The sequence below is a fragment of the Anomaloglossus baeobatrachus genome, chromosome 10 (genome assembly GCF_048569485.1).
Source record: "Anomaloglossus baeobatrachus isolate aAnoBae1 chromosome 10, aAnoBae1.hap1, whole genome shotgun sequence".
NCBI classification, from domain to species: domain Eukaryota; kingdom Metazoa; phylum Chordata; class Amphibia; order Anura; family Aromobatidae; genus Anomaloglossus; species Anomaloglossus baeobatrachus.
This window is the reverse complement of record NC_134362.1, coordinates 57,010,490-57,029,232: the sequence shown is the minus strand read 5'-3', so window position 1 is coordinate 57,029,232 and position 18,743 is coordinate 57,010,490. Positions and strand designations below refer to the sequence as shown.

At 45.9% G+C, this 18,743-nt stretch overlaps 1 protein-coding gene across 1 annotated transcript in view; it reads left to right on the top strand.

Moving 5' to 3' along the window:
- Positions 1–3,832: 3,832 nt before the first annotated feature.
- Positions 3,833–18,743, top strand: part of BATF2 (basic leucine zipper ATF-like transcription factor 2) — a 74,669-nt gene continuing 59,758 nt past the window's right edge. The window contains 1 exon segment of the mRNA XM_075326773.1: positions 3,833–3,955. Within this exon segment, the coding sequence (XP_075182888.1) occupies positions 3,887–3,955 (69 nt within the window). The 5' untranslated portion in view covers positions 3,833–3,886.

The window sequence follows — 18,743 nt, the reverse complement described above, 5'->3', positions numbered from 1 at the left end:
TCAGTAAGGTGACCGCGCAGCATTGTAATGCTATTGAGCTGCAGTTTAACCCCCTATCTGCAGAGTAAAGGTGTACCGCCCCGGTGTTGGTCGGGTTGCTTGGATCCAGGATCGTGGTGTCTCGAGGGGCCCGGACCCGGCTCGGCGGGCACTTGGATCCGTTACAGGGGGGTATTTACAGGGGATAAGTTTGTGAAGCCACCTGTGGGTTGCAATAATAGGAGTACCGCCGCTGCTGTAGGGAGTACCGGTGCAGATGTAGTGAAGCAGCCTGATGTTAGTCCCTCCACAGGTAGGGATGGCCCAGGGCTCAGGGGGTTGTTGGTGGTGATTAGTAGGGAGCACAGGGTGCAGGGGGAGTGAGGTACTCACTGTGGGTAGTCATGGTGTAGGATGAGGATTACAAAGTAGACACACACACTGCAGATAAACCAAGTTCTCTGTATGTCACAGTTGCTGCAAGGGAGCCCCGTCCAGGTATCCGCTCCCACCGGTGTCACCTCCGTGCACAATTTTAGTGTTTGTCTGTAGCCCCTAGGCTTGAAGCGGTTAGGGCCCCGCTACCCTCGTAAAGTGTAGCTGTGCTCTTGGGAGCTGGCACTTGGTACTTCAGTGGGCTGCTTTTGGCTGTAAAATCCTGTCCCCCGCGTTGTGCTGATGACCCCAATCTCTGAGCTCTGTGGAAAGGTCACTGAACGTCTCCTTTCTCTGCAGGTTAATTACCAGGACGTTGAATCGGCTCCTGACCTAGGGTCCCGTACCCCGTCGTGCTTGGTACCGGTCAGTTTCTTTTGGTTTATCCGGTGCCGACAGTCCTCCTAGACTATGTCCATTGCACCCTTTCCAATGTCACTGCCACCGGTCCCCGACTTCTCTGGTCCCGGACCACCGTCTGCGACCCAACCACGATCTAGCTCCCCGGGAGCTCACTCTCCCCAGCCCCCCTCTCCTAGAGGGCTCTCACTCCTCTCCTACCCAACTCTAACACAAACTGACTCACTTCCCTCCCACCACTCTGCCTAACCCCTAGGTGGGTGGCCCTATTCCAGCTAGACCAACCCACTGGTGTGTGTGACAGGTCATGACGTGAGGTGTTGATTGGGATTTGTGGTGCTGTTGGTAGTGACACCGGTTTGTCTTAAGAACCTGGAACCATGGGGGGTAGTACCCTGTAGCACCCTGATTTACTCAGGGGCGCCACAATAGCATTTGGGAAATGACAGGTTCCCTTTAAATAAGGGTGAATAAACCACATTTTACTGCAGTCTCTGCATTTTTTGTCCATATTTACTACACATATAAATGTGATATTCTTGATTTTCATCTTTTGATCAACTTGTGTGAATGTTTTTGTGCGTACACCTCACCTAAGTCACATTTCAATAATGAGTGAGTACTACCATGCTCGGAACTCATAATGAGCAATTTGACTCTCAGACTCATGTACTGAATATAATGGAAGTCAATGGGGAAGTCAAGCATTTTTCCGGAAGATCCTATGGAAAAATGCTCGAGTCCCCAATTGACTTCCATCATACTCAGTATATGAGTCAAGCCTGTCCGAGCGTCCGATTTCTCTTTACGAGTACCGAGCACCTGAGATGGTAGTGTCCACTTATCATTACGAGTATAGAGCCCCGAGCATGGTAGCGCTCGCTCATCATTACAAGTACCGAACATGGTAGTGCTCGCTCATTATTATGAGTACTGAGCATGGTAGTGTCCGCTCATCATTATGAGTACTGAGCATGGTAGTGTCCGCTCATCATTATGAGTACCGAGCATGGTAGTGTCCACTTATCATTGCGAGTATAGAGCCCCGAGCATGGTAGCGCTCGCTCATCATTAAAAGTACCGAGCATGGTAGCGCTCGCTCATCATTACAAGTACCGAGCATGGTAGTGCTCGCTCATCATTATGAGTACTGAGCATGGTAGTGTCCGCTCATCATTACAAGTACCGAGCATGGTAGTGCTCGCTCATCATTATGAGTACTGAGCATGGTAGTGTCTGCTCATCATTATGAGTACTGAGCATGGTAGTGTCCGCTCATCATTATGAGTACTGAGCATGGTAGTGCTCACTCATCATTATGAGTACCAAGCACCCGGGCATGGTAGTGCTCACTCATGATTACAAGATCCGAGCATGGTAGTGCCCATGTGACGCCCATGTGACGCCCCTGACCTTATCAGGGTGTCACAGGAAACTGCACTCCTTTTTGTTATGGTGCCTAACTCACCCTCCATTCTTCTGGGATCCTAACTTTTGGCATTGCTCCATCAGCATTCAAATCTTAGACACACCTCACACCGCACCCTGTCAGGCACACCAGTGGGTGGTGTAGCTTGAAATAGGTCACCCGCCTGGGGTCAGGCAGACTGGTGGGAGGGGCTAAGTCAGTTGACTGGTAGCCCTCAGAGAGTGAGGAGCTGAGGGAGTTGTAGCTCCCTGGGAGACTTTGGTTAGGTCGCAGATGGTGGCCTGGGACCGGAGGAATCGGAGACTCGGTTGCAGGGTATTGGAGAAGGGTGCCCAGACTTAGTTTTAGAGTACGGTCGGCACCGGAAAATCTAGTAACCGGACTGGTACCGAGCATGACAGGGTTCTGGACCCTAGATCAGGGAGTAGCTTCATGCAACCTGATAATTAACCTGTGGAGGATAGTCTCTTTATGAATTTTCCCCAAGAGCTCAGAGATCGAAGGCACCAACACAACGAGGGGGATAGGCTTTCAAGCTTATGCAGCCCACTGAAATCCCAAGTGTCAGCCATCGAGAGCACAGCTCCTCTATTTAATTATAGGGAGCGGGACCCCGACAGCTTCAGGCCGAGGGGTCACTCAGAAACGTCTAAACACAAGTGCATGGAGGCAGGCCCAGAACCATCAGCAATACCAACAGGGACGGATTCCTGAACGAGCTCCCCCGAGTGGCAGCGGCACCCGGAGACTTGGTTTACTCATGTGTCAGAGTCTGCTTAATGGTCGCACCAACATCCACACGGCCTGAGTACGCTGCACTCCCCTGAAACTCCCCGCCTGGCCTACACCACGCTCCCCTACACCTCCACCATCTAGAGTCCCGGGGCCTCCCCTACCCGTGGAGGGAACATCATCTGCCCCACTCCATCTCCCCCGGGTACTCCCATTGGCAGCGGCGGTACTCCCCTTACCGCGAACCACGGGTGGCGTCACGAACACGAACACTAATCCCCTGTAAATAACCCCCTTTTATTTTCGAGTGGCCGCGAGCCCCCGGGTCCGGAGACCCTCGAGCCACAGCAACCCCGGGATCCGAGCAGTCCGACTGCTGCAGGGGCGGTACAACCACTCTTTACTACATATCACACATTCCTTCTACAAACAAGTCTTGCGTTATTAGCTAACATGTGGTTAGCTGTCATTTCTTCTGAACTCGGCTCCTGATTTTCAGCTTTCACTTTCACTTTCACTGTCGATAGCCTTTCTTGAAAGCCATTAAGCATCCAGACAATGTACTGTACGGGGGAGTGGGCACACAGGCAACATGTGATTTCTTCCAATCAGTAGAGGATTAAGGTAAAGTGAAACTGCAAAAAAGCAATCTTCACATGGTTACACCAGAGCCAGGAGAAGCAGCTACCTACACCTGCATCACATTCATTAGGTTCTCATATTAATATATAATATTATAATCCTTCTCTGTACAGATATATTTTTCAATATTAGATGAATTATTTATTTTTTTTAGAATTGTGAATATTTTTTTATGTTAGATTTGTATTTTCTACATTTTTATGTAACCTGCAGAAATATCCTTTATTTTTTGGCATTGCCATATATTCATCACAAGTATAATCCAATGTGCAGATAGAATTAGTTTTTTTCACATTTTTTAATTGAAATATGAAAATTGAGGAAGAAGATATCAGTAGAACGACAGAAACGGCGACAACGCGTGGGACATGGGATTGTGTAAGTGACATTATTGTTTCTTGTGTCAGATTCTAAAAGCTTAAAATACGTATGAGCTGTATACATAGTGTTATTTTTTGTCATTCGTTCAAAATTGCTACGATTTCTATTACTTATTATTGTTAGTTAAATACCATCCTTGATCTTTTACTCCTTCTCCTATCACATGCTAATGTTATGTATTTAAAGGGAATCTGTCATCAGATTTTTAACACCTAATCTGAGAGCAGCATAATGTAGGGGCAGAGATCCTGATTCCAGCGATGTATCACTTACTGGGATGATTCTTGATTTTTGATAAAATCACTGTTAATCAGCAGGAGACTATCATTACAGGACTGCTTGGCGTGCTGCAGGTAGTCCAGCATATTCATGAGCTCTATATAACTGCTAGATCTGCAGCAGAGAAAACATTGATTTTATCAGAATGACAGCAAACAGCTCAGTAAGTGACATCGCTGGAATCAGGATCTCTGTCTCTACATCATGCTGCTCTCAGATGAGGGAGAAAAAACCTGGTGACAGATTCCCTTGTGTAAGTGACATTATTTTTTCTTGTGTCAGATTCTAAAAGCTTAAAATACATATGAGCTGTATAAATAGTGTAATTTTTTGTCATTCATTCAATATTGTTACGATTTCTATTACTTAGTATTGTTAGTTAAATACCATCCTTGATCTTTTACTCCTTCTCCTATCACATGCTAATGTTATGTATTTAAAGGGAATCTGTCATCAGATTTTTAACACTTAATCTGTGAGCAGCATAATGTGGGGGCAGAGATGATTCCAGCGATATGTCACTTACTGGGATGATTCTTGAGTTTTGGTAAAATCAATGTTTAATCAGCAGGAGATTATCATTACAGGACTGCTTGGCGTGCAGCAGGTAGTCCAGCATATTCATGAGCTCTGTATAACTGCTAGGTCTGCAGCAGAGAAAACATTGATTTTATCAAAATGACAGCAAACAGCTCAGTAAGGGACATATCATGCTGCTCTCAGATTTCATAGCAAAAACCTGCTGTCAGATTCTCTTAAAAGGAAAATCTTTCAACAGGTTTTTGCCAGCTAATCTGAGAGCAGCATAATGTACGGGCAGAGATCCTGATTCCAGCAATGTTTCACTTACTGAGCTGCTTAGTGTAGTTTTTATTAAATCACTATTTAATCAGCAGGAGATTATCATTACAGGACTACTTGGCGTGCTGCCAGATAGTCCACAATATTCATGAGCTTTGTATAACTTATAGATCTGCAGAAGAGGAAACATTGATTTTATCAAAATGAAAACAGCAAACAGCTCAGTAAGTGGAATCAGGGTCTCTGTCTCTACATTATGCTGCTCTCAGATGAGGGAGAAAAAACCTGGTGATAGAATACTTTTAAAGTGAATCTGTCACCAGGTTTGTTCCTTATAAGGCTAGTTTTACACATCCGTCTTTTCGCCAAATTGGTGGATCCGGCGCACTTCAGTGCAGTGTATACAGTACAATGGCAGCACGACAAGCTCCGGTCACATGCTGTCATGTGACCGGAGCATGTGACCCGGAAGTTGCCGCACTGCCATTGTACTGTATACACTGTATTGGAGTGCGCCGGATCCACCAATCTGGCGAAAAGACGGATGTGTGAAACGGCCCTAAGCTGTGGCCACTACCAGTGATATCCAGAATCTATATATATAATTGCCTTATTCTGTCTGTCTGTCTGTCTGTCTTGCTCCAAAATTGTGTCCTTACGGTGACACAAAGCTGATTGGTCGCTGGTCTCGCCATGCCCCCGCCCCCCCCGCACGGATTGGCCGCTCGCCCAGGCTGCGCCCCCACACGGATTGGCCGGCCGCTCGCCCAGGCTCCGCCCCCCCCACAGATTGGCCTCTCGCCCCGGCACCCTGCAGGCATTGGCAACTCGGCCACGCCCCGCCCCCCTCACGCAATGCACGCTAGCTCTGGCAACGCATTCCCCGAACCAACACGGTCACGGAGCCACGACTACCAGGTGAGTACTGTACCCCTGGGAGCCCACATCAGCGTACGCCGCCAAACCAGCCGACACATACCCTCGCATTGCTGGGGCTGGTCGGCGTATGCTGGTGTGGGCTCCCGTGCGAGCGGGGGACGAGATACGCTGGTAACCATGGTAGCATAGTTACCAGCGCATCAAGGTCCTGCAGCGGCGGAACATACACACACGCACACACATAATAACACACACACACACATCAGATCACACTCACTCTCACACACACACACACATCAGATCACACTCACTCTCACACACACCTCACACATCGCATCCACACACTCACAACATCCTGGGATATCGCTTGCTTCTTGGCGGCGATACTGTGCTGTGAGCTTCCAGGACCTGCCGGAGGATCACATGGCCAGAAGCATGTGGTATCTCCAGATGTTGTGAGTGTGAGCGCGTTTGTGCAATATCGTCAATGTGTGTGTGCGTGAGTGTATGCGATCGGGTGTGTGTGAGTGTATGCGATCGGGTGTGTGTGAGTGTATGCGATCGGGTGTGTGTGAGTGTATGCGATCGGGTGTGTGTGGGTGTGTGTGAGTGTATGCGATCAGATCTGTGAGTGTCGGCAGAGGAGCACGGCGTGCTGGAAGAGGCTGGGAGGAGAGAGGCTGATCCTGGGGAAGGCTGGGATGGGGAGGCTGAGAGAAGAGAGGCTGATGCTGGGGGAGGCTGAGGCTGGGGTAGGCTGGGAGGAGAGAGGCTGATGCTGGGGACCGAAAAGGCTGATGCTGGGAGGAGAGAGGCTGATGCTGGGGGAGGCTGAGGCTGGGGTAGGCTGGGAGGAGAGAGGCTGATGCTGGGAAGAGAGAGGCTGATGCTGGGAGGAGAGAGGCTGATGCTGGGGGAGGCTGAGGCTGGGAGGAGAGAGGCTGATGCTGGGAGGAGAGAGGCTGATGCTGGGGGAGGCTGAGGCTGGCGTAGGCTGGGAGGAGAGAGGCTGATGCTGGGGGAGGCTGAGGCTGGGGTAGGCTGGGAGGAGAGAGGCTGATGCTGGGAAGAGAGAGGCTGATGCTGGGAGGAGAGAGGCTGATGCTGGGGGAGGCTGAGGCTGGGAGGAGAGAGGCTGATGCTGGGAGGAGAGAGGCTGATGCTGGGGGAGGCTGAGGCTGGCGTAGGCTGGGAGGAGAGAGGCTGATGCTGGGAGGAGAGAGGCTGATGCTGGGAGGAGAGAGGCTGATCCTGGGGGAGGCTGAGGCTGGCGTAGGCTGGGAGGAGAGAGAGGCTGATGCTGGGAGGAGAGAGGCTGATGCTAGGGACAGAAAAGGCTGATGCTGGGAGGAGAGAGGCTGATGCTGGGGGAGGCTGAGGCTGGGGTAGGCTGGGAGGAGAGAGGCTGATGCTGGGAAGAGAGAGGCTGATGCTGGGAGGAGAGAGGCTGATACTGGGGGAGGCTGAGGCTGGGAGGAGAGAGGCTGATGCTGGGAGGAGAGAGGCTGATGCTGGGGGAGGCTGAGGCTGGCGTAGGCTGGGAGGAGAGAGGCTGATGCTGGGAGGAGAGAGGCTGATGCTGGGAGGAGAGAGGCTGATCCTGGGGGAGGCTGAGGCTGGCGTAGGCTGGGAGGAGAGAGAGGCTGATGCTGGGAGGAGAGAGGCTGATGCTAGGGACAGAAAAGGCTGATGCTGGGAGGAGAGAGGCTGATGCTGGGGGAGGCTGAGGCTGGGGTAGGCTGGGAGGAGAGAGGCTGATGCTGGGAAGAGAGAGGCTGATGCTGGGAGGAGAGAGGCTGATGCTGGGGGAGGCTGAGGCTGGGGTAGGCTGGGAGGAGAGAGGCTGATGCTGGGAGGAGAGAGGCTGATGCTGGGAGGAGAGAGGCTGATGCTAGGGACAGAAAAGGCTGATGCTGGGAGGAGAGAGGCTGATGCTAGGGACAGAAAAGGCTGATGCTGGGAGGAGAGAGGCTGATGCTGGGAGGAGAGAGGCTGATGCTAGGGACAGAAAAGGTTGATGCTGGGAGGAGAGAGGCTGATGCTTGGAGGAGAGAGGCTGATGCTGGGGACAGAAAAGGCTGATGCTGGGAGGAGAGAGGCTGATGCTGGGATGAGAGAGGCTGATGCTGGGGACAGAGAGGCTGATGCTGGGGGAGAGAGGCTGATGCTGGGGACAGAGAGGCTGATGCTGGGAGGAGAGAGGCTGATGTTGCAGGTAGAGAGGCTGATGCTGGGAGGAGAGAGGCTGATACTGCGGGTAGAGAGGCTGATGCTGGTGCAGCATGGGGGATGGAGCACGATGGGGGGTGCGCAGCATGGGGGATGGAGCACGTTTGGGAGTGCGCAGCATGGCGGATGGAGCACGTTTGGGAGTGCGCAGCATGGCGGATGGAGCACGTTTGGGAGTGCGCAGCATGGCGGATGGAGCACGTTTGGGAGTGCGCAGCATGGCGGATGGAGCACGTTTGGGAGTGCGCAGCATGGCGGATGGAGCACGTTTGGGAGTGCGCAGCATGGGGGATGCAGCACGATAGGGAGTGCAGAGTATGGCGGATGGAGCACGTTTGGGAGTGCGCAGCATGGCGGATGGACCACGTTTGGGAGTGCGCAGCATGGCGGATGGAGCACGTTTGGGAGTGCGCAGCATGGCGGATGGAGCACGTTTGGGAGTGCGCAGCATGGGAGATGGAGCACGATGGGGGGTGCGCAGCATAGGGGATGGAGCACGATGGGGAGTGCGCTGCATGGGGGATGGAGCACGATGGGGAGTGCGGAGTATGGCGGATGGAGCACGTTTGGGAGTGCGCAGCATGGCGGATGGAGCACGTTTGGGAGTGCGCAGCATGGTGGATGGAGCACGTTTGGGAGTGCGCAGCATGGCGGATGGAGCACGTTTGGGAGTACACAGCATGGGAGATGGAGCACGATGGGGGGTGCGCAGCATAGGGGATGGAGCACGATGGGGAGTGCGCTGCATGGGGGATGGAGCACGATGGGAAGTGCACACCTCCCCCCAACACACACACACACACGCGCGCGCACTGCACAACACACCACACACACACACTGGGAACCACAAACAACTGCCCTACACAGACACCCACACACACAGACAACGCTGCACACACACAACACCCAACACACAAACACCGCGGCACACACAAATATACGCACATACCGCACAACACACACATTGCACAAAACATACCTCCCCCCAAAACACACCACACACACACAAACCGCGCAACACACACACACACACAACGCTACAGACACAAAGCGCTCCACAAACAACGCAACACACACATTGCACAAAACATACCTCCCCCCAAAACACACCACACACACAAACCGCGCAACACACACACACAACGCTACAGACACACAGCGCTCCACAAACAACGCAACACACGCAACACACATACAACACCGCTCTCACCCCCGCCACACCCAGACAACACCCAGAACATGTACAGCGCCCTATACAAACACTTGGTAACTACACACAACAACATCTATATATATATATATATATATATATAACAAAAATCATACATGAACTACACAATACGTAAATTCTAGAATACCCGATGCGTAGAATCGGGCCACCTTCTAGTACTGTATATAAGAGCCCAGGCCGCTGTGTAGAACGTAAAAGAAATCTTTATTATTCTTATCTAGGGGGTGGTTCGGTCTGATGTTTGTCGCTGCTCGCGGTCCGGCGCCTCCTCATTGCTGCGATTGCTGTCCTCCTTCTTCTATGCCCTGTGTGGATGACATGTCCTACGTCATACACACTCACATTCGCAGGCATTTCGGTCCTGCGCAGGCGCACTTTGATCTCCTCTGCTGATGGCAGATCAAAGTATTGTAGTGCGCATGCACAGGTGGTCTTTAACCTTTCCTCGCGCCTGCGCTTTACAGTACTTTGAGCTGCCCTCAGTAGAGGAGATCAAATTGCGCCTGCGCAGGAGCGCAATGCCGGCCTGTGTGTATGATGTAGGACGCGTCATCCACACGGGGCTGGGAAGAAGGAGGACGGCGAATGCTGCAGAGAGGAGACGCCGGATCGGAGAGGAGCGACACCCATCAGACCGGACCGCCCCCTAGGTGAGTATTATAAAGGTGTTTTTTACTTTCTACAGCACAGCCTGGGCTCTTATATACAGCATTCTAGAATACTGTATATAAGAGTTCACTGGTGGTGGCTGCAGCTTATAGGGGACAAATCTGGTGACATGTTCCCTTTAAGGGGAGCCACAGTGGTTTAACCCTTCCCCCATACTATACACTATAGGGAAATAGAACGAAGGAAGGAGGGATCCAGCACAAATCCTCGTGATTAAAAGTAAAAAACCATCCTTTATTTCAAAAATTTAAAAGATCATCAGAGACCGGGAGTAGGAAACATATTTACAACAGGCGCATAGGCAAAACTTTACGCGTTTCGGACTGGGAAAGTAAAAACAACGGAGTCCTTAATCATAAGTGACCTATGCTTAGCTGGAAGCAACTCATATAGGGGAGGAAATGAAATACACACCAGGAAAAAGGGGCGGAAATGAAAAAGGTCCGTAAGTGAAAAGGAAAAGGGCAAACCACCTGTACCCGCTCCAATCAAGAGACCAAAGGACACTCAACATACATGAAATAAATGTGTAAATATACAATCATAATGTTATATATAAAAATAGACATCCATATATAGAAAAATCTTAACCAAAAAATCACATGAAATAAATAGGATATAAGCAGAAAAAGTAACATTAGCAAATCTTCCCTAGCCACAGCAGATAAATGAATGAAAATCAATATCAATAAATGAAAGAATGAAATCCATGTAATATAATCACAAGATAAAAATTGACAAGAGACAAAATAATTAATAAATAAAATATATATATATATATATATATATATGTATAATTATGTACGAAGTGTATCAGATGTTGATAATGAAGATGTCAATTTAAATGACGGTGAGATCTTGTGAATAAAAATACACGGGCAAAATGATCCATATTAATAACCTTTGTAATGGTGTGAACTATAACCTGGGAGAGGGGAAGAGGGGGGGGGGAGCGGGGGGGGGAGCGGAAACAATAAACGAGGTAAAAAAATTTTTTTCTATTGAATGTAAAAAATAAGAAATGAAATGTGTGTAATGTAAATGATGAAAAAAACAATCTGAAAGGTGACAATATATCACAGATAAATAAATAAGCGGGCTAAATAATTTATTTATTATATTTATTTTATTATTATTTATTATTTATATATTTATCTATATGTATATTTATTAAAAGGAGGGGGAGGGGGGGAGGGGGGGGAACGATGAACAAAGTAAAAAAATAGTGAATATAAAATGTATGTATATGAATATAAAGTGAATGATGAAAAAAAACAATCTGAAAGATGACAATATCTCACAAATAAATAAATATGCGGGCTAAATAATTTATTTATTATATTTATTTTATTATTATTTCATTTTTATTATTTATATATTTATTTAAATGTATACTTTTTGGGGGGGAGGAGGGGGGGGAGGGAGGGGGGGGGACGATGAACAAGGCAAAAATGGTGAATGTAAAATGTTTTTTAAATGAAATGCATATAATGTGAATGATGAAAGAAACCCAAACTGGAAGGTGACAATATCTCCCAGTAAAATAAACATGCGGGTTAAATAATTTATTTATTACATTTATTTTATTATTATTAAATTTTAATTAATTATATATTTATTTATATGTATATTTATTGAAGGAAAGGGGGAGGGGGGGGGAGGGGAAAGGGGGGGTATTTGGGGTTTTTTTTTTTTTTGGGAGGGTTATTAGGGGGAATGGACAGAATAAATAATCAGAAAATATATCTCAAATCAGAACGATAGTTCAGGCCATGCGGATGTCTGGTATTTAACTTAAGTATCCACTTAGCTTCTGTGTGTAAAAGTGCCTGAAACCAGTCTCCTCCTCGAAATGGCTTGGGAACAAATTCCACACCAGTAACTGTGAGCGACGAGAAATCCGCTGAATGGTGCTCCATGAAGTGTCGGGTAAGACCCGACAGGGAACGTTTTTGTGACGGAAGACTGTTAGAAGTAGTTGGTTCAAGGCGAGATGTTATCCTAGTGTGTTCAGATATCCTGGTCCTTAAAGGTCTGGATGTACAACCGATGTAACTCATGTTACAGATAGAACATGTGGCTTTATACACTACATGAGTAGTGGCACAATTAATAAATGTGTTAATCCTATAGTCTGTATTATCAACATTAGTAATGGTTTTGGTGTTATTCATAAATTTACATAGACCGCAGCGATTGGAATTAAATTTGTAAGAACCTGAGACACTAAGCCATGTTTTCTTAGGGTTACGAACTGTGTAAGCGGTCGGTGCGACCATGTTACCAACTGTGCAAGCTCTCTTCGCAACAATGTTAACTCCCTTAGAAAGAACAGACCTCAATGTAACATCCTGTTCAAGAAGGGGAAGAAACCGCAAGATCGTATCTTTAATGTGGAAAAAATCCACGCTATATGGAGTAGAAAAAGTGATCTTCTCTTTGTATGCGGTGGGTTTAATGCGGTCTAGTAACAAACTGGAACGGGTCCGATTATCTACTATAGACGATGCTCTATTGATAGTTTGATTAGAGTAGCCCCTAGTTCTCAATCTATGTTTAATGTAGGAAGCTTCTATAGAATAAGCTTGATCAGAAGAACAGAGTCTCTTTGCCCGAAAAAATTCCCCCACAGGAAGATTGAGTAAAGTGTGGGGGATATGGCAACTATCCGCATGAAGGGATGTGTTGCCACTAATGGGTTTCCTATAGAGAGTGGAACCGATAGTACCAGTGATAGGGTTACCAAATAGACAAATGTCTAAAAAAGGTGCCTGCTGTAAATGAACAGTTACAGTAAACTTCAAATTTAGACCGTTATTGTTAAAATACAGATTGAGGGCTTCCGCAAACTCATGAGGTGTGCCCTGGTCATGGGTGTTACATATCAATAACTGATCATCGATATACCTGGCATACCAGGAGATCTGATGTAAGAAAGGATTGGTATCGATGTGGACATAGTGCTCCTCCCAGTATGCCATATAGATATTGGCCAGGGCACAAGAAAAGCTAGCACCCATAGGGCACCCTGAAATCTGGAGATAATAGGAACCATTGAATTGGAAGTGATTGTGTCTCAAAAGGAACCCAGTAACCATAAGAATGTATTCCTTAAAATGGTCATCTAAAGAGCTATATTTTTCCAAATGGAAGAAAAGGGCTTGTAAGGCCTTATCATGTGGAATACAAGGGTATAATGAGATCACATCACTGGTAATCCAAAATGAATTTGTGGTCCAGTTTATTCTATCCAGATTTTGTAACAAGCTTTTGGTGTCCCTAATATAGCCAGTTGCACGCTTCATAAGGGGTTGGAGGATGTTGTCCAACCAGTCACTGAGATTGCTGGTTAGGGAACCCGTACTGGCCACAATCGGTCTCAAAGGAGGTGGAAAAATGCCTTTATGTATTTTGGGAAGCCCTTGGAACACCGGGCATATAGGTTTGTCAATGAGGAGATAATCATAGGTTTTTTTATTTATGATGCCCCGGTCAAACCCATGTGTCAATATGTTCTGTAACTTGCCCAGGAAAACAGTCGAGGGATCACAAGATAAACGCCTATAAGTAGTGGCATCATCTAATATGGAGTTTATCTCCCTTTCATAAAGTGAACTGTCTAATATGACTACCGATCCCCCTTTATCCGCTTTCCGAATCACAATATATTCATTATTTTTCAGGGATTTAAGAGCCTTTCTCTCTGAAATAGACAAATTGTCTCTAAATTCAGAGGTAGAAGTTAGAATACGTCTAATCTCCATCTCAATAACATCCTGAAAGGTGTCCATAGCTGGCACTCTGGAGGCCACAGGGTAAAAATATGGATTACTAGTGGAAAAAGGGGGGGGGGCTCAGTTAATACAGGAGATGGGTCCCCCAAATCCTGAAGGTTAGAAATAGCAATCTGTTCCTTCAGGTCCAAATGGAGAGGAATGTGAGTGACAGTGTCCACTGTTGTCATTGGGATGAAGTCCTCATCCTGAGTCTCTTTATTGGTGTTGAAAAAATGTCTCTTAACGGTCAAATTTCTGATAAACTTATTCACATCCTTGATAGTTTGAAAAAGGTTGGCTCGGTTTGTGGGAGCAAAGTTGAGACCTTTCTGTAAGATTTTAATTTGAGAGGAATCCAAGGAACAAGCAGAAAGGTTAATGATGGCAATATCAGGTGATTCAGGTTTATTTAATTTCTCCAAAATCGGCGTCTCCTGGAGCGTAGGGGATATCTCTCTTCTGTAATGTCTATGCTTCCTCCCCCCTCTCCGCGGTTTACGCTCCTTGTGGGCAACGAGTTTTTTGTATGCCGTGAGAAATAGGTATCTCTGGCAGATTCATGCGAGCCCACACTGCCATCGGTAGAATCCAAATCCGTTGAGGAAAAATTGACCGATCTATCACTATGGGGGTACTGCTGGCGTATTTTCAAGATTGACTTATTCTTTCTGGCATTTTGCCATGTGTATACTTGTTTTGAGTCATAGTCTTTGACATCCCTATGATACTTGCCTTGCTTTAGTTCCATAATCTCTGATTCAATCCTATCAATAGTATTCTTAAAACGGGAGTTCAGCTTATCGAAATCAGACTTATCATAATTTTCACCAGGTGATCATGTACACCCTTTATCTTATCATCTAAATCTGAGATACGTGATAATTCTTCTTTCACAATTAAGTCCATTAATTTTAATGAGCAGGATGTTAATACAGCATTCCACTCCTCAATAACAATTGAGGAACAATAAACGAGGTAAAAAAAAATTTTTCTATTGAATGTAAAAAATAAGAAATGAAATGTGTGTAATGTAAATGATGAAAAAAACAATCTGAAAGGTGACAATATATCACAGATAAATAAATAAGCGGGCTAAATAATTTTATTTATTATATTTATTTTATTATTATTTATTATTTATATATTTATCTATATGTATATTTATTAAAAGGAGGGGGGGGGGGGAGGGGTTATAGTTCACACCATTACAAAGGTTATTAATATGGATCATTTTGCCCGTGTATTTTTATTCACAAGATCTCACCGTCATTTAAATTGACATCTTCATTATCAACATCTGATACACTTCGTACATAATTATACATATATATATATATATATATATTTTATTTATTAATTATTTTGTCTCTTGTCAATTTTTATCTTGTGATTATATTACATGGATTTCATTCTTTCATTTATTGATATTGATTTTCATTCATTTATCTGCTGTGGCTAGGGAAGATTTGCTCCCGTTTTAAGAATACTATTGATAGGATTGAATCAGAGATTATGGAACTAAAGCAAGGCAAGTATCATAGGGATGTCAAAGACTATGACTCAAAACAAGTATACACATGGCAAAATGCCAGAAAGAATAAGTCAATCTTGAAAAAACGCCAGCAGTACCCCCATAGTGATAGATCGGTCAATTTTTCCTCAACGGATTTGGATTCTACCGATGGCAGTGTGGGCTCGCATGAATCTGCAGAGATACCTATTTCTCACGGCATACAAAAAACTCGTTGCCCACAAGGAGCGTAAACCGCGGAGAGGGGGGAGGAAGCATAGACATTACAGAAGAGAGATATCCCCTACGCTCCAGGAGACGCCGATTTTGGAGAAATTAAATAAACCTGAATCACCTGATATTGCCATCATTAACCTTTCTGCTTGTTCCTTGGATTCCTCTCAAATTAAAATCTTACAGAAAGGTCTCAACTTTGCTCCCACAAACCGAGCCAACCTTTTTCAAACTATCAAGGATGTGAATAAGTTTATCAGAAATTTGACCGTTAAGAGACATTTTTTCAACACCAATAAAGAGACTCAGGATGAGGACTTCATCCCAATGACAACAGTGGACACTGTCACTCACATTCCTCTCCATTTGGACCTGAAGGAACAGATTGCTATTTCTAACCTTCAGGATTTGGGGGACCCATCTCCTGTATTAACTGAGCCCCCCCCTTTTTCCACTAGTAATCCATATTTTTACCCTGTGGCCTCCAGAGTGCCAGCTATGGACACCTTTCAGGATGTTATTGAGATGGAGATTAGACGTATTCTAACTTCTACCTCTGAATTTAGAGACAATTTGTCTATTTCAGAGAGAAAGGCTCTTAAATCCCTGAAAAATAATGAATATATTGTGATTCGGAAAGCGGATAAAGGGGGATCGGTAGTCATATTAGACAGTTCACTTTATGAAAGGGAGATAAACTCCATATTAGATGATGCCACTACTTATAGGCGTTTATCTTGTGATCCCTCGACTGTTTTCCTGGGCAAGTTACAGAACATATTGACACATGGGTTGACCGGGGCATCATAAATAAAAAAACCTATGATTATCTCATCATTGACAAACCTATATGCCCGGGGTTCCAAGGGCTTCCCAAAATACATAAAGGCATTTTTCCACCTCCTTTGAGACCGATTGTGGCCAGTACGGGTTCCCTAACCAGCAATCTCAGTGACTGGTTGGACAACATCCTCCAACCCCTTATGAAGCGTGCAACTGGCTATATTAGGGACACCAAAAGCTTGTTACAAAATCTGGATAGAATAAACTGGGACCACAAATTCATTTTGGATTACCAGTGATGTGATCTCATTATACCCTTGTATTCCACATGATAAGGCCTTACAAGCCCTTTTCTTCCATTTGGAAAAATATAGCTCTTTAGATGACCATTTTAAGGAATACATTCTTATGGTTACTGGGTTCCTTTTGAGACACAATCACTTCCAATTCAATGGTTCCTATTATCTCCAGATTTCAGGGTGCCCTATGGGTGCTAGCTTTTCTTGTGCCCTGGCCAATATCTATATGGCATACTGGGAGGAGCACTATGTCCACATCGATACCAATCCTTTCTTACATCAGATCTCCTGGTATGCCAGGTATATCGATGATCAGTTATTGATATGTAACACCAATGACCAGGGCACACCTCATGAGTTTGCGGAAGCCCTCAATCTGTATTTTATTTCAAATCTGTTTTATTATTAAGTTTATAAATCAATCATACATCTTGAACATTTATAAAGATTATAAAACATAAACAGTGATCTCTCAGTTTCGGAATGACAAAAATAACATCACATTGTATATATCATTGGAACTCTATAAGCTATCCTTATGCTAACACTCCATGACAATCCATACACTAGAAATCAGAGTTCCAGCTAAACATGTCTTCCTGATAATTGACAAGACCACTCTCAGCATAAAACAATCCCCTTTTAAGTTATTGAATAAACATTTAAGAAAAGTAGAAAACTAGAAGAAAAAAAAAAGAACAGATATAAGCTTAGAAAAGAAGGAATCAAATAGAGTGAAGAAAGTAGGGTAAAGAGGGGGTGGGGGAAAAAGTGTGTGGGGAGAGGGGAAGACAAGGTATGTCACCATTTCTCATCCCAAATAACCTGCCAGACTCACCGTGAACTCAGGAGACTCCATGAACGTAATCCACGGTCCCCACACTGTGATAAATTTTTCTGTGAGCCCATTAAGTTCAGCTGTGAGTTCCTCCATTCTCTGGAGGTTTGCCATCTCCTCTACCCAGTCAGCTAACGTGGGGCATCTAGTCTGTTTCCAGTATCTGGGAATAATTATACGGGCTGCCGCTAAACAAAATCGCAGCAGGTCCCTCTTTTGTGACTTGAATGAACCAGGGAGGATAGAGAGGAGGGCCACCTGGGGAGATCTCTCCACCTCACCCCCACTCATCTTTTTATACAGAGAAAACACTGAGTCCCAGAATGGTTGCAATTTAGCACAGCTCCACCATATATGTAACATAGACCCTTTTTCTGTACCACATCTCCAGCACATGTCGGACACTGAGGGAAAGATAGCATGCAATTTGGTCGGGTATTGGTACCACCTTGTGAGAATTTTATAGTTTTTCTCTTGGGCGGCACAAGCCAGAGAAAGTTTGTGGGTCCACAGAAACGCCCTGCTCCATCTGTCCTCCGAAATGTCCTCTCCCAGTTCCTCTCCCCATCTATAGACAAATTTGGGTTTGTCCGACATGTCTCTCTGGTTCAGCATTTTATAAATAAGAGAGATGACATGCCCAGGTGACGAACCCTGCAAGAACAATTTCTCAAATGGAGTAGGGGGGGTCCTCAACTTCCTCTCCCTGTCCTGGTTGGATAGAAACGATTTCAGCTGCATATATTCTATCCAGGAAACCTCTCTCCCTGTGGCCCGTAGAGATGCATAAGGGGGCAGGGTATTTCCCTGGAGCACATGAAAAAAACGAGTTTCCTCCACCCGAGCATATCCCAGAAATTTATTGGAATGAAGCCCCGGAGGGAACTCCTGGTTGCCAAAGAGGGGGGGTAAGTGGACCCCTCCCCTGTGAGAGAGAACCCCTCTTAACCTCACCGTCCCACGTCCCGATCACTGTCCAAATAAACTCCATTCCCTTCTCTATCTGTGACCTACTCTCCTTTCCCATCCATGAGAGGAAGTGCAAAGGGACTCCCAATCCGTCCTGTTCGATCGCGACCCATTGTTTCGAGTTCCTATGGAAGTGCCAATCCATTATCCTCGTTAGAATAGTTGCCCTGTAGTATAACTGGAAATTTGGGAGCCCTGCCCCTCCATTATTTTTGTGTCTGGTAAGAGTTTTTATGCTTGTCCGAGGTCTCCTATTCCCCCAAACGAACCTTGACAAAGCCGTCGAAT